General features: G+C 42.5%; 1 protein-coding gene across 2 annotated transcripts in view; it reads right to left on the bottom strand.

Moving 5' to 3' along the window:
• The window catches only part of LOC308051645 (paralemmin-1-like), a gene marked incomplete at both ends in the record, with an annotated part of 123,585 nt that extends 119,339 nt beyond the window's left edge, over window positions 1–4,246 (bottom strand). For both annotated transcript variants that reach the window (XM_080362206.1, XM_080362205.1), the window contains one exon: window positions 4,202–4,246. In XM_080362206.1, the coding sequence (XP_080218332.1) occupies window positions 4,202–4,246 (45 nt within the window). The remainder of the gene's footprint in view (window positions 1–4,201) is intronic.
• Window positions 4,247–27,777: the final 23,531 nt, after the last annotated feature.

Genomic DNA, 27,777 nt, shown 5'->3' on the forward strand with positions numbered 1-27,777 from the left:
CAGTAATGTTAGATCCAGTCAACAAACACAACATCTCATAGAAAATACAAGAATAGTCATGTTTGATGGGATATATCTTTGACATGGCTACTCGAATGTCAATAATTACTTTTCCTTAATGTTTCACCGAGCTACTGTTTCTCAGAGCTGGGCACTGATAAGTGGTAGCCATCATTACTGTTGCTTTCACCTGCTAAGAAATCAGTAGATTTTAGTGTCTTCCCACTTGCATTCGTAGGCTGGACATGTCCTTGACCTGAAAACCTCTTCCAGTTCCTGTGCTGGTTGTTGCTCTAGTGGATGATATCTCCTCAGTGCTGCCCTTCAGTGATTGCCTTTAATTCACTTTATACATGGGTAATGCATATTCACTGCATCATAAGTGCATCTGCACCCCACATGCACTGATATGTACTCAGTGCCCCCACTTCCCATCTTTATGACTGCTAGCTAAGTGATGGAAAATATTTATATTTCGTAAATGCTTGTCTATGTTTAGATCGCTATCTGGTTGCAATCTTTGCAGCCATAGAGAAGGGGGGCATACCCATAAATTACAGAGCCACATAGTTTATTTATACAAAATGTGATAAATTAACTCAGCTCACCTGTCCCCATGCCACTGAGCCTGCTTCCTCTGGGATTACTCACATTTCAAATGTCTGAGCAACTGGCAGCAGGCAGATTTTTTTAAAGCCACAAAAATGCTTCCTTTTTCACCCAAAATTTTGCCCACCACTCCCCTTAGGAGAAGAGCAGATGTAAGCATGGAAGTATGCTATAGGAACAAGCTCAGAGAGAAGACAGCTTCCGACCTCCTCTTTTAACCTCTTGTTTACCTCCTGCATCTTCCGCAGCGTTCAGAGTGGGTGCTGCTCAGCTTGGCTGGTGGTAGGGCAGTGCTGCTATGGGGATTTAGGGTCAGGCTCAAGCAGATGTTAAGAGTGGTGTGACATACCACAAGGATTTACCAGTATCTGCCCATGGCACACATGGAGAGATGCATTGCAACTTCTGCTCAAGGAAGGATCAGAAAACTGACCACTCCTGGCCATCATAGGACCTTCCTAGGACACAGAGTTTATGTTTTCCACCCAGGCAGAGACAACTGGGCTCCACTTTTTGGTAGCTGGCTTGCTCACGTCTCCCCACTTCTGAGACCAGATTGTCACAGTGCTTTGAGTCTTGCTGTAATTAGCTTGTGAACTTTAGGAACTTCAGAAACTGAAAGAGCTAAAAATGACAGCTTAAGCATGTCCAATGGCATTAAAAATGTATACATTTAAAGCTGCCCTTTTTTTTTTTTTTTTAGAAACACACATTGTATTTTTTAAAGGCTTATGTGTCTGTATCTTGCCCTGGTAAACCATAGCATCCAAGTTGTACTCAATCCTCCATGCATCTCTAAATGGTCTCTGAGACAAAGGCAAAGTCCATTATTCACAGTTTAGTGATGGAAAACGAATGCACAGAGAGCCTAAGTACTTGCTGCTGGCAAAGTGAGTGGCTAGTTCATGTTCACCAACGTTTAGATTTATGTCCTAACAGTTAGACCTATTTTCCTCTTTTCATGACACTTGCATCTATACCAGACAGGCATGCATTAAAACTGTGATTACTCCGAGTAACAAAGTACAAAATCAACTCTTCAAAAGGTGTCAGCCTTCTGGTCCAAATATTTGTATTTCCATATTTGGATTTTGTTTTCTTTAAATACTTGGTGATGCACACTTAAAATTCACTCTGACTGTCTTCCTGGGAAGCTCATTTGCCATGGTGATTATGGAAGCAAGCATGACCATACAGGCAACAATGTGTAGAAGTCCCAATGGTAAATGGATTTCTTTCAAGATGCCTTGCATTCAAACAGCTTGATTGAACAGTGCTGGTGTAAGCTTCTGTTCATCAGAGTGAGATACTGCAGCTTGTCAAAGTAGAGGGAACACCCAGCTGAACAAAATGCCACCTTTTTCTTCTTCTAAGAAAGGCCATGCAATTTTGAGGTTTTACCTTATTTTAGCCAACAAGCAGCAGACGAGAAATTCCTAACTCATCCAGGTGGAGCAAAGCCTACATGAGAAATAAACTTCTCTGCATTCTGACAAACATTTGCAGCAGTCCAAGCACAAGAGAAAAGTTACCTAACCAGCATATATGTAAAACCTGTTGGTCTGCAGAGTGGAGAAGCAAACAAGTCAGTTCATGGACCCACACTCAGGCTTAAAGTAAAGCTGAATATTTTTGATGCTGAAGTAAAATTATTTCAGTCTAATTCACTGCATGCATTACTATACTATCTTTTCTTTGTTGCCAGAAATAGAAACCAAAAAAGGAAATACATATAGAAAAAGAAGATCCAGATTCTCAAGGCCTTGTCTCATACCACCATAAACCTACTGTAAAAAGCTGCAATACACCAGGTAATAATTTTATCTCCATAATGGCCTCATTGGTGTGAAATGCAAAACACCAAGCAGCAGACCACCAGATTTATTATACATTGTGGAAGGTTTAAGCACATCGTGTGGAGTGGAAATGGGTGCTGTTTGGCTTTCTGTTATATAGCAGTCAAAAGAAGCAGCAATAACATAAGTAATTTCTTTTTTTTTTTAATAGGAAGACAGAAGTTGTTCAGAGCTATGCACCGCAGTAATGTGCAGAGCCACTCTGCAATACGGTCCTGCTGTACAGGAGTCCCAAACCAGAGGCAATGGTGAGGATTGCCTCTGGGGGAACTTTCCTGGTGTTTCCATTCGGAGATTTGGCAATGCCTATGCTGACAGAAAACTGTGAACCAGCTTAAAAATATGCGCCTACTTTCCACTGCCTGAAAATTATAGTATAGTATCCCCCCGCCCCCACCTCCCCATATCAAATTATACCATTTGCTCTTTTTGAGGAAACATTTTAGAGAGAAAAAACAACCACAACAACAAAAAAACAACAATCCCCCCCAAAAAATCCCAGCCAAACAAACAAAACCAAAAAATCACAAACAAACCCAATCTATTTGTTTTACATCTGGTTCTTTTAAATCTCCATGGACCTATTAGCAGAATAGCAGACTTGGGGAAAACAGCTTGGAACAGCAGCAGCAGCACAGCAGCCATTCCTCTTACTACAAAGGGAATCTGTAATCTCTGCTGGCTCCAGTAAAACGTAGCATCTGTTGATCACTGGGGGAAGTGGGGAAGGGAACGTAAAACCCATGCGGGCTCTGCCGTCTTCTGTCATTTCCCTGCAGAGCTCCAGGTGTACGGTCCCCGGCACGGACCGTGCCATCCGACGGGGACTGCACAGCTGCACCAGCGTCTCGGCCGCAGGGAAGAAGAGGAGCTGGGTGTCAGTGGAACAAGGGCAGGCTGTGTGGCGCTGGCAGACGGGCAGCGCCCACAGAAACACAGGCCTTTTGACACGGCCCCCGTGGCGCGCTGGAGGATGAGCTGGCGATTCCTGTGTGCCAGGAGGATGATGCTTTTCAAACACCCAGGCCCAGTCCTCACCGGGTGTCACTGCCCATGTTCCTCTGAGGTCTGCACCCACTCAGCCCATGGCTCACGTCAAATTATTATGTGAAAACAAAAGTTTTAACTAAAATGGGGCACAATCCTGCCTAGACTTTATCCCTGGCAGGATGCAACTCAGCAGGCAATTTGTCTGAAACCACGTATTCAGCTACAGAACTGAGGTGACAGTGTAGTAGATCAAATAATTACATGATTTTGATAATGCAGTGTTTGTATTAGATTGTATTAAAAATTAGTAATATCACGATTATTTTATTCAGAAAAAGCCACCCTGCAGCAGATCATTTTGTTTAACTTCTTAATCAGCTAAGCTAAAGCTCCTACTGTGAGAAAATATCTTTTCAGCAGAGTACTGATTTTCTCCTGCAATCTCCCCTCCTCCCCACTTATTCTTTCTTTTCTTCTCCATCATCAATCTTTTAAGCGTGCCACTGTGCATTCACATTTTTCTTTCTGCACGTGTCAGCTCAATGCTCTTCCTCAGAGCCCTCTCCCTCCGCCAAATCCTGCAAAGCAGGCTTTAACCACTCGTTTCCCAAACTGGGAACTCCACGCACAACTTCACAAAATCCAGGCTCTCTGGGAGCTTCCCAGTCACCGTGCTGGAATCACCCCCTTCCCTTCGCAACCCCCGGCTATGGACAAAATGAGCAAGTAAAATGAAACTGACTTACTGCTATGGCTTGGAGCCTTTCCTTGTGCAACTCTGCTTCCGCCATCCTGGAGAGAAGGACACAGGAGGAGACAGTGGGAGACGGGTGGGGGGAAAAAAAAAGAAACAAAACCAAAACAGAGCACACACTGCAGTCACTCGGGGGGAACTGGAGTAATTGCAAAGAAAGCCGAGCTCCTGTGTAGTAGTCAGCCACTTTTGGAGGCACTGCAGGCTGGCTCACGGTAGGATCATTTTAGTCACTGGACCGGTGCCTGCCTTGCTGCCTGTCTCCCAGTTGTATTGCTAACTGCATTTCATTGCTGCTTCTGTGTGCTGTTGCTGTCACACAAGCCATGTATGCACTCTCCAAGCAGCTGAGCGCAGGGATAGCTCGCATGGCTATAATTTTTCGCGTTGACGTCTCAGCTCATTTGCTCCTCCTATGGGGCGCTGGGTCACGACAGGAGCTCGACATCAGTAGCGTGCACAGTAATCCAAACCTGCATGACTGCAGCAGAGGAGGCAGACAGCTGTGCCGCTGCATGTCCTTAGCGAGCAGGGCGGCGGGGAGGGAAGGACGGTGGCACATGGTGTGGCGAGCAGGAGCTGCTGCAGACAGGGAGGCAGGGATGCAGGGACGCAGGCAGTGGCTGCAGCCTCGAGTTAAAGCAGGTTTGGCTAAGGGAAAGGATAGGGCTGGCTGGAGGAGGGAGGCATGGAGGACAGGGGAGCGGCACAGCCACCCATGGATGCAGTGGTACCACGGCATGATGCTGCAAAGGGCTGCTGCTGCAGCACAGCCTTTAAGAGCAGCAGTAAAGAGCATGGGGGAGTAAGTGGGGAAGAGGGAAGGTGTCCATGCACCCTGCATGTGCATTGCACGTTAAAGCACTGTGTCCACATCAGACACTCGAAAGTGACAAGCTGTACATGAAAACAGTCTGACTGAAGACCGCAGGTGTGTTATGAATAGAGAAAGAGGCAGGTGGGGAAGAGAAGGGGGGCCTGAGCCAGTATCATGAGCGTACCCTTATTTTCAAGCATGGCTTTGGTTTTGCATGCAACCTCCTCAAAATTAATAAATAAATAAATAAATAAATAAATAATAATCTATATAAAACCTTTTTTTTTGGGATGATCTCCCATCTGCTTTGTTTTCTCACAAACAGCAAAGAAACCCCCCACTCTCTCCCAGCCTGGTCCCATGGGGTGCTACTGAATGGGTCAGCACATGGCTGTCCCAGCAGAGGGATGTCCCCAAGCCAGCACAGACATCACGCTGGGCAGTAAGCTGAGTCTGGCACCCTGTTGCTGTCCTACCATGAGAAGCAAAAGTGTGTTTTGCATAATATAATTTTGCTTCAAAAACCCTGTGCTGACAGGACACAGAAACTCCATCTTGGAGGAAAGTGGTCTGGACATCACCCTACTTTCCATGTGCCTGCCCTTTCATGTGCCACCCAGCCTGGCCTCTGCAGCACCCCTATCTCCTGTTCTGGACATCCTCCTATCCTCCACCTCCACCCCATTCCCAGCTCTGGGATGTGCTACTTGCTGCACGCTGCTTTTCCAAAGGCAGCTGCTTCCTCAAGTGTTCCACCCCTGGTCCCATTTCCCTTACTGGTGCCCAGGCTCCTTGTCTCATGACAGCACGTTACAGTGACCGCTTGCTTAGCTTTGCCTCCATGGAAGAGGTCCTTTGTTGTATAGAAAACCCACAAAATATTATATAATTATATAATCTGGTAGTGTCTGTGGCCAAAGGGCAAAGTTTTATTGCTGTATCCCAAGTGAGGTGGTAAGTGGGTGTTGGGGTGGGCGCACAGCTAGGGGAAATGCAACAATTCCAGTCTAAACTGGAGCTCTTTCAGTCTTCCAGCTTTAAGTAATTTGTTGGGTCGCATCTGTCCTGTAGCTTATTTGAGCCCTTTCAGCTTGTTGTTTTTCTTCAAAACTTCTCTTTTTGTTTTCTGTCACCACATAAAGGTCCCATGTATGGCTGCTTATATTGCTACAGCTGGTTTTGAAATATCCTGTCACACAGGATCCAGACAGCTATACTCCCACATGTGCACTGAGAACATACATGGACAACTCCTGCTATGACTTGCAAGCTATGCAGTTAAATCCCTTCAATACCCTTCTCATGTTTTGCTGTTAAGCCTTGCCCACGGGAGGAATTCTGCTACAGACTATATCCAGCAAAGGCAAGGGAATGCCCCAGTGCTAACTGGAGCTGGAGCTGGGACAGGCAACCCATTCACTCCACAACATGCAGTCACATTAGATGCTACCAAAGTGCATGAAATGCACCGCATCAGCAAAGCATTTAAACATGTATTTAAGTGCATTCAAGGCAGTCATATATGAAAGTGCATGTGCACATCTGACTTCTGGTATGAAACCTTGCCACAGTTCATGAAGTGCACGAACTGCAGCTGAGCTGGATACTGTGTTCACCCCACATTTATCCTTCCATTTAACTGCAGCGCTCACTGCAAGCAAGAGGTAAGCGGGGTGCATCCTAGTGAGTGCTGGGGCATTCCTGGCCCCAGTGAAACACACTGCAGGGCTTTGCAACCCCTCTTTGCTTTAGTTTGCCAAGGAAACGTGTATCAGCTCTGCATTTTACATGGTTTTTTGTCCATGTTGGTTAAGATTTTTGTTTTCAGGCTGGTTTGCTATGTTAGTAAGGAACCTTAATAAAAAACTAAGAAGTGATGTTAAGCCTCATGTTTTTTATTTGTTTTGTTTCGCTTTTGGGGCAGGACGGCATGGTAGTATTTCCAAATTTTGACGATGTTAAGAAAACAGTAGATATTGGATACTGCAAGGAAGAGCAAGAAGATCCTAATAGACAAGGCAAGCAAGAGGAAAGAAGTATTTTAATACACTTAGTTTGGTAGCAAGAAATGAAGAAGAAAGGAAAAATGTCCCTATTATTTTTCAAATGTCAGTTATAAGATTGTTCTTTTCACCGCCATTTTTAAAAGAGCAAAGACTGCTACATCTTAATAATGTGTGAATTGTATCCCATTTCCATGCAAAACAGATTTTTATTTTCATTTCCTTGGAAAAGAGTGTAGGAAACAATCTGTAATCTCTGCTCAATGCTGGAGAGGATCCTGAAAGCACTGTGATCTGTGTGTACCCTGAACTTTTAATGAGACAGCCTAGTTATATGGGCGACCTGCAGGTTTTTTTGACAAACCATGTATATTGTTTTTTTGTGTGTGTGTTTTTGTTGTTGCTGTTGGGGTTTTTTTTGTTTGGTTTGCTGTTGTTGTTGGTTTTGCCTTTGACCTGCATACAAGCAGAACCCTTCTGCATGATGTCGGGCATCTTGGTTTTGGGGCAAAACCCCTTGGCTTCCTATCCTCCTGGCTTTTGGTAGGACTGAATAAGTCTAAGAAATCAGACTGAAGGCTGTGTCAGGAAGGCACACATATACTAGTGAAGGTCAGCATTAATGCCTCAGCCGTTGCAAATGGATCGACATATTTTTGTGGTGACAAGTTAGTGGTTGGATCCTGGCAGCCGTTGTCAAGAGAACACAGAGCAAGGAGGGAAAACAGGCTTCACATTTGCATTTCAGACTGTTTAAGAGGAGATACTTCTGGCTCTTAAAATTACCACATGCCAGCCTGTTGCATGGTGCTACACTAGCACTGTTCTATCATCCTCCCTGTTGTTAAGCATTCCTCCCTGGGGAATATTTGAACGATATTATTTTCATCTAAGTTGAAATTCTGGGGTTTGATTAATCTGTTTTTTATCTTCCTTACCAGTCTCTGTCCTCGGATGCTACATTAAAATAAGCCAGGAATTAAAATTATATCTAAACTTTTAGATTCCTGAGCCCATTGTCCACGCTCACTTTTTGGACTTCCTCAAGCACAGTGTCTCACACAACACAGACATAGAAATATTTGGCAGTGGCACCACCTGACATTTCCAGGAAAGGCTACCCCATCTTCGGTTTTAATCGGGGCTCTCAGCCTTGTCACACAGTCCTCTCTTGCCGTTCGTCTTCCTCTCATACCCAGGCTGCTTGCTGGAGGTACACAGTGGCTGCAGCACCAGGGCTTCTGCTCAGGCCACCTGGAACCTTCTTACGGTGAGCTTCACCTCAGGGACCCCCATTCCAAGGAGCCACCACTCTGGGACAGTTGTTCCCGTCCTGCCCAGACATGTTAACCCAGTAAGTGGTGGCTGCACAGTGTGATTTGTGTATCTAAGACCTTCATACCCACTCTGGGTGGCCGGAGGTGGGGTCTGTTGCCACTTAGAACTTGCAATGGTGAAGGTAAGGACATGGAAGCATAGACATGTAGAATGGTTTGGGTGGGAAAGAACCTTAAAGATCGTCTAGTTCCAGCTCCCCTGCCATGGGCCAGAGATACCTTCTGCTAGACCAGGTGGCTCAAAGCCTCATCTGGCCTGGCCTCACCAGGGATGGGGCAACCACAGCTTCTCTGGACAGCCTGTTCCAGTGGCTCACTGCCCTCTGATGTGGAGTGGCAGATCCTAGCACCAGTACGCCTTCTTCACCCCCCCCTGACTCTTGCATGAAGTTCATGGGCACAGCCCCAGGGCGTGTGGGCTCCTGGGAAAGTCAACCCAACTGACAGGACAAGCAGAGGCTGGGAAATCTCCCCTCCACCTCCCATAGCATTTCACCCCTGGAAACTGTGGATAGGGAAATTATAAGTGATATGGCTGAAGGTGAACAGGAGAGCAGTGACAGAGCTCAACCTACACATCTGATTCCAGTTCTGTAAGTGCACAAGATCATTCTTTCTTCATTCAAAAAAATGCTTTATATGAGACTTGGTTTAACTGAAGTGGTTTCCGCCCCCCTTCTTTTGTTCCAGTTTTGCCACTTGCTATCAAGATGTGCAGTTGAAGCACATAGAGGAGGAGAAAGCATTGTTTGAGAAATAAAAAGCTAGAGCACAGGGCTTTGTTTTAAACCTTCCCAAGACAGCAGGCTTATGAATAGGTAAGCCATCATTTATTAATAAGTGCAGCCTATTAGGTTTTTCCATGTTTGCTTGGTTTTGTTCTGCAGCCATGGGGAGCTTGCAATGAGAAGTCCTCTGACCAGCAGCAGGACACCTCCTCTCAATGGACCACCAGATACTGCAAGTGTAAGGGGCTCTCAAGAGCCTCCACAAGAGCCTCCACAGAACCGAGGTCTCCTGGCCAAGTGATGTCTATAGTCCACAAAGAGTTGCCTGTAAGTGACTCTGCTGGTAGCATGGACAGAGACAAGAAACAATGTCTCTCCTGAGACCCCTTGCCCTGCCAGCCCCCTGCCATGCATAAACAGCCTCATGTTAACCTGAGATTTATTCAACACCTTCAGTCCTTGACAGCAATTAATGAAGCAAGCCACAGAGCACTCACTGTCAAACCTTGCAGGTCAGAAAACCAGGAGATCCTGCTTGCAGTGGCTTTCCTTGAAACTGAGAAGAAGAAGAAAGGGTGCACACACTTCACCTTTCTCCCTTCTTTCCACTCCTAGTAGCTGGGTTATTTGAAGATTCCCAGGTGGAGGACGCAGCAGTGATGCAGTCTTGACTGCCCAGCCTCTGGTAGGAACAACTGCCATGTAAGCCTGTCTCGTCTTGGGAATTCCACCTTCTACTTTCTATTCTCAGTGTCTCCCTTGACACGTTATATTCAGCTGAGGCAGAGGTGGGTGACAAGAGCAAGCAATACTCCCAGCACTATGGTGCAGGGCAGAGGTGTATCTCAGAATAGGATGAGTCTTCACTAAAAAGGGAATTTTTGTTGAATTTCTATTCTATCAGCATAATGATGCCACTGAAATAGGTCACCGCCTCTTAGCTGCACATCCCTTTGTAGCTGTTAATGAGCTCAGATTTGCATGTACATGAGGTCTTGTGTTATCCACCCCATTAGAAACATTTTGTGGCACTGAGTTTCATGGATCCTCGTAGCTTCAGTGCAGATAGGGAAGAGGCTCTTGCCCTTCTTGCCCCTTGAAGCTGGCTTGGCTATTCAAATCTGCCAAGCAAAATAGGAAAAAAATGTACATTTTAAAACTTTGGATTTAAAAACTAGAGCTTGGTTCCTGTAGATTCTGGCATGTCCCACTCCTTTCTATTCAAATAAATCAGATTGCAGCAGGAAAGCTGCTTTTCACAGCGTTTATTTCTGTTCTTGCTGATCATCCTCCACATATAGTACATAGCTGAAATGATATTCCCTTGAAAAATGCAAAATATTTACTGCAGAGGTTTGTGTTAGTACACTGGATTTTGCTTAAGAAGTGAGATAGTGTCGTGGTTTAACCCGAGCTAGCAATACAACCACGATGGTCGCTCAGTCATCCCATCCCCACTCCCCCAAAATAGGGGATAGAATGGAAAGGGAAGGGAGAAACTTGGATTGAGATAAATACAGTTTAATAAAACAACAAAATACTAATACACTACTAGTAAATATATATATAATAATAGAAATAGAATATAAAATAAAAGATACTTAATGCAATTCCTCATGAACTCTGTCTGCACGGAGCAGCCAGTCCCAGGAAGCAGCACCTGGTCCTGAACAGCCGACTCCAGAGAGAAACAGCAAAAGAGCCAGAAAGGCCCAGAGGCCTCTGCAGAACGGCAGTATGGCAAAAGGCTGATCTAAATGCCCAGAACAGAACTCCCCTAAACAGGTCTCCAAGAGCAAAGAGAAGAGCCAGAGAGAGACTGGAAGATCCTGACTTTCGTTAAATGAGAAGTATGATGCCAATGGGATGGAATACTCTCAATGATCAGTCTGGATGTCAGTCAAGCTCTGCCCCATCCATGCCCCCTTCCTCATTGTCTCATGCCTGTGGGTGCAGAGCTCAATTAAAAACATTAACTCTGTTCTGGGGTGTTATCTCTTCTTATCAAACTAAGTCCAAATAATGACCATGCTAGCTATGAAAAAGAAAGGTTTCTAACTGCAGGAAGAAAATTAATTCATTTTCAGTTAAACCAACACAGATAGTAAAGTAGAGAAGAGAAAGAATTTACCTTTTTGCCAGATCAACTGGCAAAAGCTATAGAAGAGGTGAAAATAAACTACTTCCCCTGAAGGTGAATGGGGCCAGAATCTGAATATTTGAGCTCTGTTGCTGCTTTGATCACTATGTGACCTTTGCCTTTATATATGAGAAAAAGATAACTTCCTTTCACCTTTTAAAACACCCTTTTGGCTCCAGATCCTCTAGTGCATTCTCAGTCTGATCTCCTATCCTAACACGTTCCTCAAAGAAGGACTAGGGGATTGGCATTGAATTTACAATGCCAAAAAAATAATGAGTCCACTGCAGTCTACAAGAGCAGATTTTGTTAATGACAAGCTTTCAGCTGAGGTTAAATAACCAGGGAATTTATGACAGCATGCCTTCTTCCTCTGCAGAGGGGCTGCCCAGAGAGGTGTCTTCACCTCATCTTCATCAAGGCCATAATTTAACAATGGGTGTTTCAGATAAACTCCAGCACACTATAGCAGTGAAAAGGCTAGAATTTTGATTTTAACTCTTGGATGAAGACAAGTTAAATCCATCTGTTCAAATAAGGGATCTGAAAGTACTTTGAAAGAGGAGTGAGTCAAATCAGAGTCAGGTCTACTTATCACAGACCATTTTTCTGAAATTCTCCAGAGAACTGTCATGTAACCTTTGAGCCTGCTAGCTCATGATGCCAGCCCTAGAAAAGGAACCACTCATGGCAAATTTTTAGGTAGTATCTCGTCTTTGGTCCTATGACCTGAAAAAAAACCTGGAAACCTCTCACACAGAAATAATCTCCTGGCCTTTTGGCCTCACATTCAGATTGTGGCAGAGCCGCATGAAAACAGCACGGACAAAAAATAACTGGTTATTTTCTGGATCTATGCTGGAAGTTTAATATGAATTTTGTATCAATCCACACTGTGCCCAAATTGCTACATCCAAAATTACATATCAGCCAGGGAATTCATTAAGGTTTTTGCAGCCTGAGGCAGGCACAAGATTCCAAGAGTTTGCCTTGAACCAGCATAACACGCGGTATGCATTATGCACAGGCACTGCGTTGCATACGTGCAAGTGATTTCTTCCAAGGATAGTTAAGTCTGTTGTTCCTTCTCCACGGTCCCACTTTCAGTGGTCAGCTCAAAGACACTCAGGCACACTGTGATGACCCTTTCATGGTAAAGATATCCCACTGGTTCCTTGCTCAGGGCCACTGCGAGTATGCGATATTCCCTCTAATGCTTTTTAAAGACTGGTGCTAAGGACAGCAGCAGTAGATGCCGAGAAAAATCACCACCAGGCATCCTGAGGAAAATACAAGTTCCACTGACTTCCTATTCATGTTAATCTAATGATATTATTTTATGCTTTAATGTTGTAAAGTACAAACTGGAAAAATGTTTCACAATAGATTGCATGCCACATACAAGCCTCATTCTAGATGAGATTACCATTAAACTGGTATCTCTCGTGTGCAGCTAATTAGGAAATCATCTTGCACCTCTAATGTACAAATGCCTTGTCTGGTAAGCAGCATTCAGAAGAGACAGTATTCATTAAACCTAGTAGTCAGCAGTTCCTGGGATGAAATTTAATGCTGGTTTACAAAACAGTCTAAATGATTGACATTGTCTTCCTCTAATTTTAGTGGTAAATAATTCTTAATCCTGTAGACTACTTTGAAAATCCCTGTCAACATGTCTGCATTTTAAGCTTCTGCATATATTCTGATTTTACAACCCAGAAGAAAGTACTATACATAATTGTTTCAACACCGAGCAGTCACCCAACCTTTTAAATTAAGATATTTGGGAAGAGGCTGAATGCTTCGACCATGAAAAATTCTAGTTATTTCTTAATTTAGTAGTTAAGCAGGCTTTTCGTCTTTCTCCAATTTGCTCTGGTTGTCGCTTGCACTGGAAAATAACAAAACATGGAGCAGAGCTGTAGGAATCCTCAGCCTCTTGGCAAACTGAGACTTCTTAAGAGAGGTATGAAGGGATGTTCAACTGTAACTGGGATATTTACTGCTAGATGTGCCAGAAATGAAAAGGTATAGGCTCCCTATGAGGCTGGGACTGGTTTACCACAGGCAGGTAACATGACAAATCTTAATGTAGTCATATGCTCTAGGCACTAGATCATCATAAATTAGAATAATACCAACTGTAGCAGGGCCCTATGCACAAATGGAGAAGAAGGAGAAATGACAGGCTGTTAATTTAACAAAATAAGACTTTTTTTTTCCTTGAATAATCCTTGCTCAGAAATACAGCCTTACAGGTTTCTCCTAGGTGGTCTCAATCAATTCAGTGAAGGTGAAGAAAATCCATCAGTTGAGGCCTGCTTCTGCCACCGCCCGCTCCTCGCAGCATAACAGTCTGAAGCTCTTTCATAAGGATGGTAGAGGAGCATTGCTTTGCTTATAAGATTATTAAGAGAGAAAGAGATATAGCTATTGACCAAAATACATCTTCATGATGTTACCCAATGTGATTGTCTGCTCTTTTCTCAAAAAGAAGAAAAATGGCTTCCCTTTACCTATGTTTTCCCTTGATTTCTTTAGACTAGTGATTTATTTTGATCCTGTGGTGTTATGGGCAATACAACATTTGCAGTTTGGGCAATCACCAAAGGCCTGGAGAGAGCTGTGCTGTCTGCATCAGATCTATTTAGGCAACTTAATTTTCTCCACATGCTAGACTGTTCCTATCATGGAAAATACACTTTTAAAAGACTGATAATATGCTTCCGGTTGAGATTTGGCAGAAGACAGAGTGTTTGTTGATTCTAGAGCCCAGGCATTCACATAATGTGGGTTTGTATCTGTTTCAGGATACTTCTAGCCTGCATCAACCTATGTACATATGTCTACAGCAGATGCCAATATTGTATCTGGTGTGTGATGCTGATGAGGTGACAGCAGCCCTGGACATCTCTGTTTTAAACAACATCTTCAACAGATCTTCTAGTTGCCAAATTGCTAATTTCAACCCTTGAATTCAGCTATGCATGTTTCTCCATGTTGCTTTGAAAGTCCCATTTAAGGATGAAGGCACTTCTCAGAAAAATGGGACCATAAGAAAGAAGAGGCTTCTAAAGTTGTATTTTGACTTATCACATTTCAGATCTATCTAAGAATTTCAGTGTTTTTTCACCAGACTGCAAACAGAAAGATGTAGAAGTGTGGCATCATTTGCAACTTATTTCACAGGGGTCATGTGAGGATTTCAAGCCCCAAGTGTTCTACTTGAATAACAAACATATATGTCTCCAAATCAGTAGCATTACTTACAAAACAAACCTTAACCTAAACAACATTAGATTATTTTATTTAGTAGAGTAGATGAGTAAGCAGACATTCCGTAGATGCGATTACTAATCAAGCCCCGACAACTTGCAAATCACTTCTCCGTTCATGAAGGTGTTTCTTTGCCTGCTGTCTTCTTGTTGTTTTAATGTGAACTCTGCAGAACGATGCATGGCTGCTGAGGAAGGATGATGATTAGTTAAATAACATCTGGCATTGCAATAGCTACATCTACAAAAAAATATTTGATGCTTAAGAAGTATCATTAGTAGTAAAATCATGACAGCTTATAAAATACAGCTTACACACAATATATGCATTAATTTTAATGAGACAGAAAGATTAAAAAACACTCCTGTGTTATCTGGTGATTTTCCCAAAAGGTACTGAGAAAAGCACTTTACACCGATTCTTACTTTTGTACAGGGCAAATGTGGGAATATAAACTTGCAAATGATGTGAAGTATTTTTACTTCTGGTTAAAAAATGATTTGAAATCCTGTTTATTAGTACCTTCAAAATAACACTGCTTTGCCTGGAGGCTCACAATCAGAGCCTGAAGAACAACTCCAGTTTTGATTTCCCTGTTTTTGAATCATGTTACACTTGTTATGATCATCTGACTAAGTTTCTGGCCCTCTACTGATTTATACTTAGTTCTGATTCTCATTGGTGTATTATGGCAAAGAGTTCCACAAATTAGCTCCAAAAAATTCTTCTTTTTAATAGCTTTTTTTTTTCTTCTTGGTTTCACAGCGCCTGTTATCCAGCTACCAAAGTTTAGATTTAATACTGTAGGTGCCTGTCTCATCCCATGATGAAAGTGTACCAGCTGTGAAATTTTATAATGGGAATCATTCCTGCAATCGATAGGAGCACAGTTTTCCTGAACAGCACAGAAAATCCACTCCAGCAGAAACAAAGTGTTCGTCATAATCTTCTGGAGTGAGGCAGAGAGGAAGAAAGACGCAAAACAAAAGAAACATTCTTGACACTTCGAAAAGAAACAAAGAATGCACTGGGAAAAATGAGTGGATAATGTAAAAATGACAGGAAAAGCAGGGATTGTCTTTAGATTGGAGATCTGGCATACATTGTCAAATTAAAATTGTGTTTTAAGGGAAGCAGAGCAAGTATTTTAGGCTGTTATTTTTGTGTAAAAGATTCCACAACAAGCATTAGCTTGTCTTTCGTTTGCCTTGAGTGATCTGCAATATTAGCAGCTACAAATGCAGAATTTTTACATGTAGGAAGCTGGAAAAGCCTTTCAGGAGTGCCCACATCAGAGAAGGGTGTGAATAAAGATTGGTATGAAAGGCTTTAAAAGGTGAATTAGTTGGTTTTGGAGATAGCAGATGTGGCTCTAATTTTTGTATGGATGTGCCCACCTATATAAGGAGTTCCATGTGCAACCCAGGCATTTCTTTGTCCTTTTGCTGAAAAACTGATCTTGTTGCCTAACTCTGAACAACCTCAGGTCCATGGATACTGTCGTTACTGCCTTTTTAATACTTAATTAAGTTGTGATCTTTTAGGTCTTGACAAATCACTGTGTGATGACAAATACTGGCTATGATAATGCAGATGACATGCAGTGCAATGTCTCATAGTATCTCTCACCCCCAAAACAGGTTTCTAGCTCTATTTATATAATATATAAAAAATATGATAGACTATCTAAAATATAGTATATTAACACACTAATTATATTATATTATGTTATATTATATTATATTAATTATATGTTATGTTATGTTATGTTATGTTATATCATATTGCATAGAATTCTATAATTAAGCAGAATATATATATATTCTCTTTATATAAAATAGTTTCTATTTGGAGCCCTTGAATAGATGCCCTGTAAGCAATAATCCCACTGCAGTCACAGATCCCTCTGCTTGCAAGGCCTCTTTTGCATGATTCGCCTCATACAGTTTAGATTTACTCAGCTGCTGAGTCTGTGTAGTACAAGTTCCTACAATATATAGGTGCTACCATTTGTATGTTCTGCCATTTGTAGGTTTTTGAACTGTGGAAGGCTTTCTTGCATGCAGGGAGGGCTGAGGCAGTGGGGTTTTGCCTGCAGGAGATGGGATGGCTTTCTGGCACAGGACTGGAGTGCAGGAGGTCCCAGGTCTGTTCCTGGCTGTTTTGCCCCCCTGTGCCACCCCCACATAGGGCTCCTTCTCCCTACAGCTCCCAACACTTGCAAAGCTCAGTGTGGTCTCTGCTCAGCCCAGCTAGGCCGTGATGGGAACACTGCAGGGAGCTGCGGGAGCGGCAGAGAGTCCTCCTGGATTTCCACAAATGGCTGTTTCCCGTGGCTTATAGCTCAGCCAGCTTTCAGAGAGAATATTTTAAGTCAAAGCAGAGCATACTCTGCTTTCAGTAGTTTGCCTGCACTGTTTCAATCCGTAGTCTACCAGTGTTTCAGAGCTGCTAAAATAAGACACATACATGCTGAGAAAAGAAAAAGCAAAAATGTTTCTGCTGCCGTGATATAGAGTTGCTGCTGCGTTTGCAGCTACATATCCTTACAGAGTGGGCATGAACTGAGAGCAACTTCAGTTCCCTCAGCTTCACAGGCAGATCATCTGTCTCACCAAAAGCAGCAGATCCCATGCCATACCACCGAAGAATATGTATCATCAGTGGCAGATCACTGATCTTCCCAGGGCATCACAGCTATAACCGAAACTCAGTGCAACACACAAAAATACTTTGGTGCATTCAACGTAAATCAACCTTTGCAGCAAGGACATGCACATGCGCAGAATTAAGCTTTTGTGCCCCCCACCCTGCACCCGAAGGGCACATTTTTGAGCTAGCTGTCAGGACAGGGTCTGGAAGGGCAACAGGTCAAGGCAGACAAGACAAGCGGCTCTCCCCGAGCAGAGAAAACTGTTGCTGTGATCTGTTCCCAACAGGCTGACACTTGGAGGGGCTGTCATGCGCTTGTGCTGGAGTGAAAAGGCCTTATAAGGCAAAGCCTGAACAAACTGTTAAGCATTCTGAAGTGTTCCTCAGTGTTGAAAAACCTCCAGGGAATGCACAACATATCCTGGCAAAGATTACAGCATATTTTACAGCAAGCTCATAGAGTAACAAAGCAGATATTGTATCTTTGAATTTCAGGCTCTGCAGGCTACTCTCAGCAAGAAAATTAAGATCAGGTCCCCTTCTTCTATTCATTTTACTGCAGCGGGACAAGCTAAGTGCCATTCATTAAATCTGTCTTCAAGATTTCATAAAGTTGCACATCACATCTTCTTCTGGGAAGATGCTCTCCACAGCAGAAAACTTATTTGGAGGCCTCTGTGAGCTGATGGCTGGACAAGCCAGATCTACTTAAGCTGTGACAGTAGCCATTAGCAATGACAAAATGAGCAGACCTTGTCTGTGAGATCCCCACAGTAAACGAGTCCTGCTTTGCCACCCTCCAGCTCACTGATGGTCATGAGGTGTGGGGACTTCCACCACCTCTTCTCTTTGTGCTTCAGGAGGAGCTGTGGCACAGCTGCCTTGCACTCTCTTCGTGGGCCTGCAGGAAAAACACTGCATGCTTAGATGCAACATGCAGAGAAAATAGATGAATCTTTGTCCCTGCTCCAGCTGATCTCACCATCACCAAAGGCTTAGAGAATAACACGAATGACAGCAAGCAGAAAAGTTTGAATAAAATGGGTGCACCACTGGGGAGCTCAGAGCAGAGCCATTTTGCTGTGGCTGTGAAGTAGGGATGGCTGTGGCAACCCTCTGCATCAGAAGCAGGGATGAAGGCTTAATATCTTCCCCTGAGAAGGCTGAGGACTGTCCATAGTTTTCTGCCAGAATTAAAAGGCCTTGGAAAGCAAAGCCTGAAAACACTGTGTTTTGCTGCCTTTTCTTATGCTTGCTGGTTACAGATAGCTGCAGCTTCTAGTAGTTTTTATTCATAGTAGTTTTCCTCTAATCTTTCTTTGCTGAAGCTCTTCACTATATTTTGCCGTGCTTTTACTCACTTACAGAACCAGATCAAACTGCTGCCAGTCTGACAGCTGTGCCTGTGGATGCCCATGAGCAGACAGCTTCTCTGACGTTTTTCTCTGTCAGTTCTGCTATTTGCATTCTCTTGCCGAAGCCTTTTTACTGTTCCAGCCCATTCCTTGTCATTTTCTGATGTTTTAAAATAAATCCTTTCCAGTCACTTTTTCTGTTCCTACCCAACTGCCTGTTTACGTTATGCAGATGCTGACCCAGAACTTACATGGGCATCCAGAGATAGAATCATGTTTAGTCAGCATGGTTGCTCATAGCACTTTTATTAATTATAAGAGTAATAGGAAGGTGTGAATGCCAGTGTGCAATGACTTTCAAAAAGAAAGACCATTGAATTGAGATTTGTGTTCTTCCTTCTAGAAGGAAGCTGCATGGAGGCAGCCTTCCTCCAGCTGAGGAGGAGCAGACTGGGCATCTGTTGGGAACCCACTGGCTCCTCCCTCATGCAAGATCTGATCTAATATAACTCCATGCAAGAAGGACTAGCAAGCACAGGTATCATTTGTTGTTGGTACCTGGTTCATGGGTGCCAAAGACAGGACTGGAATGGAGGCAGCCTTCCTCCAGCTGAGGAAGAGCAGATTGGGCATCTGTTGGGAACCCACTGGCTCCTCCCTCATGCAAGATCTGATCTAATATAACTCCGTGCAAGAAGGACTAGCAAGCACAGGTATCATTTGCTGTTGGTACCTGGTTCATGGGTGCCAAAGACAGGACTGGAAGTACTTCAGATATGTCTGTAGTCCACCTCCCTCTCCTAAGACAAATTCAGGTAGACTACAACCTGTTCAGTTACAATGAGACAAACACTGTCATGAATGTAAATGATACATCCATGCATCTTCATTATATCATACGAACCATCTTCATCAGAAGACAGACTTATCCTGCCGAAGTTTTGATAGGGCACTGGATAGCGGGACACAAGCACTTCTGTAAATCAATCCCTGAAAGGTAATATGGAAATCAGCAGCCAGCTAAAGTGACTGGGGTTGAATGAGGAGCTGACAGTGAAGTTAGTCATCTGCAGATGACAACTGACAGTGGCTAAAGAGGATTGTAAAGTGCCATTTGTCCTGTAACGGTAACAAAAACTAAACACTGTCCTTAAGTATTGAAACTTTTCAGCAAATTAGTTTTGACCGCTAACCCACTCTTCTGTGCATGGTTTTCTAAAACTGGACAACTAATTGAACTGTCAGGGACACCCATAAAGACAGAGCCTTAAATGAGTATTGCGGAAAATCACATTTGAAATTCATCAATACAAGAGAATTTTCATTGAAGACGTGATCTCTAGGATATGCTTTCTCTGAATTGCTGAATAGCAGGAGCTAGTGACCAGGAAAAGCCAGACTGAAGTGTAGTTATTTTAAAAGATGAGTAGTAAAGGCAAGCAAGTAGCAAACAAACAAATGAAACCACCACCACAACAACAAAACACACTCAAAAAGCTAACAACAACAACAAAAACCAGAGAAAAGCAGTGTAAGTAAAAACCATGCAGAAAAAAAATGCACTCAGAACCAATTTTGTGGATATCAAATCAGTGCTAAGCTGAAGGTTAGGGAAATCAAAGCATAGAAAGAGACACAAATTCCCCACTGGCCAGGCAGATATAACAGGCGGTTCAAAGCCTGTCATTAAGGTTAGTTCAGGCCAGTGACTTGAAGTATGACTCAATTTGGTGTGTAACATACATGACTGCTTGCGTCTAGCTAAGGGCATGCAAAGTTTTCAGCAGTCTCCTGAACCGATCCTTTTGTGGTGTAAAATAAACTCCAGGCTGACACAAACTGCTGACACTGGAAACTTTTTAATGTCCTCCTCTATGTTTTAACCACAAACCCCCTTTGTTGTTGTTGCTGCTGTTGTTGTTGTTGTTATTGTCATTGTTGTTGTTTAATCTTCAGCATCATTATCTACAATAGTAATGAGAAAAGAAGAACTCTAATGATTTCCAGATATTGTAGGAAGAGGTAGCTGGAAGCCAGAGACACTTTTTCAGAAAATGACATATGGATGCTGGGGCTTGATTTTGCTTAATCCCTTAGTATTTACAAACAAAGAATGAGAAGGAGGTAAGCTAGGCAGGTCAATTTGTATATTTGACTCAGAACAGATCTTTGATAATGCCACCCTTGACTGGTGTCAAAACTTTGTATTCAGGAATGATCCAGAGTCTCAAATACCATCACCTACCTTTGCATGCTTTGAAGACGATATCTATGCTGCCAATTGCTACCTTGTAATTTTTGCTGCATAGTTTTGAACACAGAAGATGTCCCCCAAAGTTACTGTTTTCTCTGCAAATACCTGTGAATACAAGAGAAACAATTGCAGAATTTAGTATGTTGTATTTATGCTATCAAGCAATGAAACTCATCAATGAGAAAACATTTTTTCACAATGTGCCCATGTATGAAACCCATGCCAACTGAAAACTCAGATGTCAAAAGGTATAAAAAGAAGCTCTGACCTCTGACTAGGAACTTTTTTTGTTAAATCTGGTCAGGTCCTGCTAAAACTGAGAGTCAGGTTGGTGGGTGTTCTGCCCTGTTGAAAAATAGCTCAAAGCTTGTGCCTCACTCGATAGGATTTGTACTGGCCCTGTCTATGAAAATGAGTTGAACACTCATTTCCAAGGTTACCCTGGGTCAGTGACTGCTGATGGACAAGTATCTGGTAAGGGGAACTCTGATATTTGTGCACTTTCCTCTCTGGCTACTGTGGAATTAAGAGCAGAGGAACCTGAATGCAAGCAAAATTTTATGGAAAATAGCACGACTGAGCTTACTAACTACAACATTATTAGAGGGAGAAGCTGCATGGAAGGATGAATTGCTGTTTGTCTGCTTTATGATTCATTCATCTGATTATGCCAATTGAAACAATTTGCTGCAGTGTGTTTTGTACACAAGCAGGAAACACAGAGGCTCTCAGAGCGCCAGCGGTTCTCTCATTTTTGTATGGCTTGGTACCATTTGAATCAACCTTCATGTAATTAGATCCCAAAGGGTCCCACATCACACATAGAGGCACTTTTCTTAAGAAAAGCAGGCAAAGCCATATCAGGTCAAACCTGCCCAGTCCATGTAAGCCAGCCTGTGATGCTAGACAACTTGTAGCTAACAGGCCTGTGTGCTTTTGAGATCAAGGAGATCAGTGGAGCTGTACGGACCGCATGTGGGCAAAGACCCCAGAACAGGTGAATGTTTGTGACTATGAACCTATGCGTGCAGCTGGTAAAAACCCAAAAGTTTGAAGTCTGGTCATCTCCCAGAGCAGTGATCCAGCCCTGGGTAAGCTGCTCATCAGGAAGGATTACAGAAAGCCCTAGGCACGTGCAGCCATGTAGCTGGCTTTTTCTCCCATGAGTAGATATTTCCATGTGTCCTTGTTCTTGCCAGATAAGAGCAGAAGATCTCTTTTAAGTGCTTCTTGGCTGACACTGACCTCTCAATAGACAGATAAAAAGTAGAGAGATTTCCTCCTCCTATTTTTCCTCCTCCCATCCACAATTGTCACTTATCTCCCTGGCTAAGCCAATTATAGTGCCTCAGAAGTGTCCTCACGAAGAAAGGGAAACAGACAGACAGACACCAATTGAATTTCCTACAGGCACTATACAGAGGTTGTTTTGTTCCTATGACAGAGCCATTACTCCCTTGTGTCACTGGTGATTCAACTGAAGACTGAGGCCTGTGAGACACTAAAAACAATGCAATATTCCTCCAGCAGGGACTGCAGATACAGCATGGAAGTATTGATTTCATTATCAAGGATTCCAAGCTGCACTCTAACCTTTACTGTTTCAGAAAGCTGCAAAGGAGGATTAAAATAAGAGAAGGAGAGGGAATGGACAGGAGGGGAGGGCAGTGCAGGGTAGGGAAAGGAAGAATAAGTGATCTTCTATAAACTCTACTGCCTTTGTATGGATAGCTGATGCCATCCACTGCTTAGTAAAAAAAAAGAAAAAGCTGTCATTATTTGGATTCCAGTAGCAGCCTCGCCATGCATTAAGACTTGCCTTGTGCCAGGCACTGCACAAATGTGGAACAAAGGGCAGTCTAAGGATGTGGTTCCTCTGCCGAACGGAAAAAGCACGTCTATGCTAGCTGAAATCCATCTAACTTGGGTAATAATGTAATGGGATCTTTGCAATAAAAGCTGGAGTGTTGATTAGCCATCCAATTCAGTATCCAGCATATGATTTGAACAGATGTTCTGCTGCTACACAGGGCAGCCAACACAAAGCTACTGTGGGCCTGTTCCTCATGCTGAGATTTCACCCTCCAGCTGCAGCTCTAATAGCACCTCAGTAGGGATGTGAATGGAGAGCAAGAACAGGGACTAAGCAGCTGACCAAAGGCAACATTCAAACAAGCTGTCAGTAAGTCTGATGTGAATTCTAATGAATGCAACATGTTGTCAGCTGAGGATCGAAGTCCTAATGTATTGTCAGGTCTGCTCTATGACAAACCCACATCACCTGTGTCAGTGACAGCTCTAGAGCTAATAGCTGTACCTAGTAAAACCATATTTTGATTGGAAGAATTTGCACCGTTATCTTTGTGTGAAATAAGACCAGTTGAAGTACACAAGGGCTTCTGCTGGAACAGCAATTTTGCAGAGCAACTGTATCTCTTACCAATAGAGCACTGCTAGCAACATTTTCTAGTGCAAGACCACCCAGCCATAATTCCTTTAAGGTGTGTATTTTATTTCATGTTCATGATAGCTTCAACATTTGCATAAGCTAAGTCACAACTATCCAGCACTGCCATCCTCTGAGTATTGTTTGATAGGGCAGGAGGAAGGACTATAAGAAAAAAGGGAAAGGAAAGGTAGTGATAATTTCACCTCAATCTTTAAAGAATATTAATAAACCAGAAAACCTGCATTTCCTAACTACTTCAGATTTCTAACTGATGGATTTTATTTGTTTTGAATGTAGATGTTAAAAGTATGTGAAACTTGTGTAAATGTGTTTGTATTATCTAAAAAGAAAGGCCTTGTCTGAAATACACCTTGCTTTGGCTATCAGCACATTCACAAGCAACTAATGCCAAAGCTGAGGGCTTTTGCTCTTTCTTTTTATGTGCCTAGACTGGGATCCATGAAAGTGCCTAACTTGCAGTTATGTTAGGCACCCTGTTGCTTGAAATCAACATCTCATAATCTCATCTCATCTCATCTCATCTCAAGCATCTTCCATTAGAAGACATCCCTCAAAAGAAAGGCCAATCCCACAGCAAAACTGTTTCATTACATCAGGTGATTGTCACAGGCATTTTCTTTGCCCACTGAATCAAACACCTTCATACATCCACTGACAAAATGTATTCCTCCCTGGCCACAGCCTACAACAGTTTCAGAAATGTGTCAAACAACAAATTGAAATATAAACACTTCCTGTTTTTCTAAGCAAAACTCTGTCTCAACACATGACAATTAGGACTGATTAAAGTTGATTCGGGATAAAAATTTTAATGCCTGTAGTAAAAAGTAAACAGGAATCTGTTCAGTATCTGAAACCAGAGTTAATGCTACTTTGGTAGCTAGTTTCGTGACCGAAACCTCAGCAGTACTAATACAGCTCAAGGAAGGCTCTTTTAGCAGTCCACAGTTTTTTTCTTATGCCTTGTTTCAGCTCAGGCCATGTAATGTGCAATTATGTTTCTACCTGCCTGCTAGATCAATCAAATAAAACCTCTATATGAATGACCTATCCTATTTAATGACAGAACATTAGCATTACTGGGGAAAAAACTGTGAAGTCACTGCTTCTACGGAGACCAGGTGTTTCGTCCCCAGATCAGCACGGCTGTGGTCTTTCCCTAGTTGTTCATGTCTTTCTCAGGTGTAAACACATGACTTCACGAGTATCCTAGGGAAAGGCTTATTGAGTCTTTAGGGTACTTTGGGGTGTTTTGTGTTATTTTGTATTGCTCTCACTTCTTTCAACTAAATCACCACTGTTCAGTCCAGTCACTGTTACTGGCTGACGTTCTGCTAGGGAATAGCAACTTGGCATGCTCATGTCCCATTGGAGGTTTTGCTGCATGTAGACTTCAGCCACACCTGTGAAAAGCATCCATCCCCTTCATTTATGGGAAGATTGGCCAATGATATTTGACAGTTCAGTCTGGACATCTAATACCTAAAATTCCTGTTTCAGTTCTTATAACAGAGCCTCCTCTTTTTCCAGCTTCAGGAGGTTCTCTCAGCTGTGACGAGAGAGGGTGATCGACCACTGCTTCAACATCTGGGTACATCATCATTCAGCTTTGAGAAAGATGTAGCAAAAGTGCTTCTCTGCAAAGGATGTCTTACCCTCCCATCCACACTCATTTTCCATGAGATCACCTTCATTAAAACATCAAAAGAAAATTCAGTTACAATATTTCTTGTTGAATACAACAGGTCCTTGGTTAGGGGTAACTAAGGCTAAGCTCTAGTGAGAGGCAAGTCTTAAATACATGCAGTACCATTTGGATGCCTCAGAAAATGTAAATGAGCAATGATCACATTAACCAAGTCCTTATGCTCCTTTCCTACTTCCTGATCTGCATCTGATGCAAAAACAGTACTGTGTGATGCATTTCAGAGCTGCTTACCTGTAGTGTACCCTGAAGATATTTTTTTTGCTACAGTACATCGTGACTTGATTGACCTCCTATTAGTAATTACTACAGAAGGTCTTACAAAAATGTAGCTACCATGATGTCTAAAAATAGAAGTTTATAAAAAAGATTAAAAGGTGTAAATTATTTGAGACATTCGTTCGTTTTTCCTGAATTCAGGTGTTACTTAACTTCTGAGAAGCAATATACTTTTGTGATTTTTACACCTGTTTACTGCATCAGTACGCTTATACTGAAATTCTTAAACTGAATGCATAATAGAGGGGTTTTTGGTCAGACTGCTAATGTCCTAATTGCTAATGTGCTTAATTACTCTAGCCCATCAGTCTCACTGGAATAATTGTTAATACAATACCTGCTTTTGAATCAGGGAAGGAAGCATATTCTTTTTGTGTACTTACTTAAAGTGAGTCTGGCATCCATCTTCCACAAAGGAAATAGATTTATATCTTCTTCATCATCTTCAAGAAGCCTGTTAGCCTATATTAAAAGAGTGAATATAAATCAGTATTTTAGGGCATGTAGAATTGAAGCAGGCAATTTGAGGTAGGCTTAAAGTATTCTGGAAATGAGGATCTTCTGTGATGTCTCAGGTTTGTCAAACAAAAGCCATTGTCATCACTGTAGACCTTTTACTTCTGTTTACCATTGTTTATTTGCAACAAATACACTTACCTTCTTCCATGATATAAATGCTTGCATAGTCAAATGAAGTCAGACAATTTTAAGTACAAATTACTCAGTTTGCAAGAATGTCCTGCATTCTTTGCAATCCAAACTCATGTTGATGGAAAAAAGAATTATTCTGAATAGCATCTAATTGTTTAAAAGGTTGAATTATGTTTTCTTGACCTATTTTTAGTAGGATAAGACTCAATTCCCTCTACAGCTCTGCATGTAATGACAATCCCAAGGTGCAATGCCTAATAAATAATTAAATATTTTGTGTTCTGTAGCCGCAACATTAAAAGCAATATAACTGTTACTTTACCCTCTTATCCTTCATTTTCCACTATGCAAGAGCTACTGTCCTGGGCCAGGCCAAAGAGACATTGACCAGTGGGCCATATCTGGCCCTTAGGGAAGAGGATATGCATTAAAAGGGAAATCATATAGATGATGCTTCCTCCAAGTGTTCTCGCACTTTCCGATCATTTGAAGCTCAGATAATTCCTGAGCTGCACCTAAACCTCCTTGGATTTTGTTGTCCCAGGCTTGTACACTCGCCCATTGAACCTCAGTAGTCCTTTAGCACCCACAGCATACTTCAGTCAAAAATGTGTCTTCAAACCATTCATGCTTCATAGATTTCTATCACGCTTCTATCAGCTCATATCTCTCCAGGCTAACAAACCTCAGCCAGCACAGCCATCCCTTGCAAGAAAGGCTGACTTCATGCCTGTGCTCATCCTTTCCAGCCTTCTCTTAACCTTCTGTAATTAGTGGCAATATTCCTGTAGATTCTTAATCACAGGTTTTTTACATATATGTATTTTTAAAAAGTGCCATGGGATCTTTGCATTTCCATTTGAGCAGCTTCTTCAAAGTGCTGGGTTTTCATATCATGTCGTGTCTAGGGTATATAAGCAAATGAATTCAGTCTCTGAAGCAGCAAATTTTTCCTTTCACTTTCTGCTTGCCTAGCCGGGGGTAAGTAATCCCATTACAGATAGGCACATGTTGAGGCTGTGAGGGTCTGTTTGGTGAGGGCAGCACTCATCCTGCAGCCTGGCTGTGTGATGCAGCTCTTAACAGAGGATGTAGAGCTACACTGCTACCCAAAAAGGCACTGCCTGGGTGTAATACACCCCCCTTATTTGTGCCACTTTCCTGCACTCCACATGAAATTAGGCTGCTGTATTCACATTGAGAATACCATGGAAGTACAGTTGTCCTCATTATGAGATTTAAGAACCATCTCAAAAACTATTCTTCGCTAGATCCTGGAGAAGAACAGTAACTATCATGAGGCCTGATAACACTTGTTTTGGTGCTCAAGAAGAGTACCTTCTGGACTGTGTGGGAAAGATGTTAATTTTGCAACATCTCACACTTGACTGTGTCTGACTGTAAAGTACCAGTGCTGTCACAAAGGGGCTTTTGCTGAGACATTTCTGTACCACACCTCATCTTGTTCTACTTGCAGCAAACTGCAGCATTATTGACTGCATTGCTCTAGACTAGCAGTGTTGACCTTCAGCAAAGACAAACTCAACTTCTTCATTTTACTGCTCTTACTCTCCGTTTATGTAGGATCAATAAAGAATCAGCAGCCTCATATGTTACCACAATGTGCTACTTTTTATTTTACTTTTTTTTTTTTTTTTTTTTAAATCCTTTGTAGGTGTGTGAAAAACCCAGAAGTTTTGTAATCTCTGCAAACTGCAGCTCAGCAGATGATAATGCTCATGGGATAACCTGGTGTCCCAGTTGCAGTCCACTCTGAAAACAGAGCACTGTGTGCCCCAGTCCCTTTCTTGATTTTCTTGGCATAATTTCTTCACCTGACAACATGGGGCATGGTGCAGTGCACTGCTGATATTAACTTACTGGCACAAATATGCATGAAG

The sequence above is a fragment of the Nesoenas mayeri genome (assembly GCF_963082525.1).
Source record: "Nesoenas mayeri genome assembly, chromosome: Z".
Lineage (NCBI taxonomy): Eukaryota > Metazoa > Chordata > Aves > Columbiformes > Columbidae > Nesoenas > Nesoenas mayeri.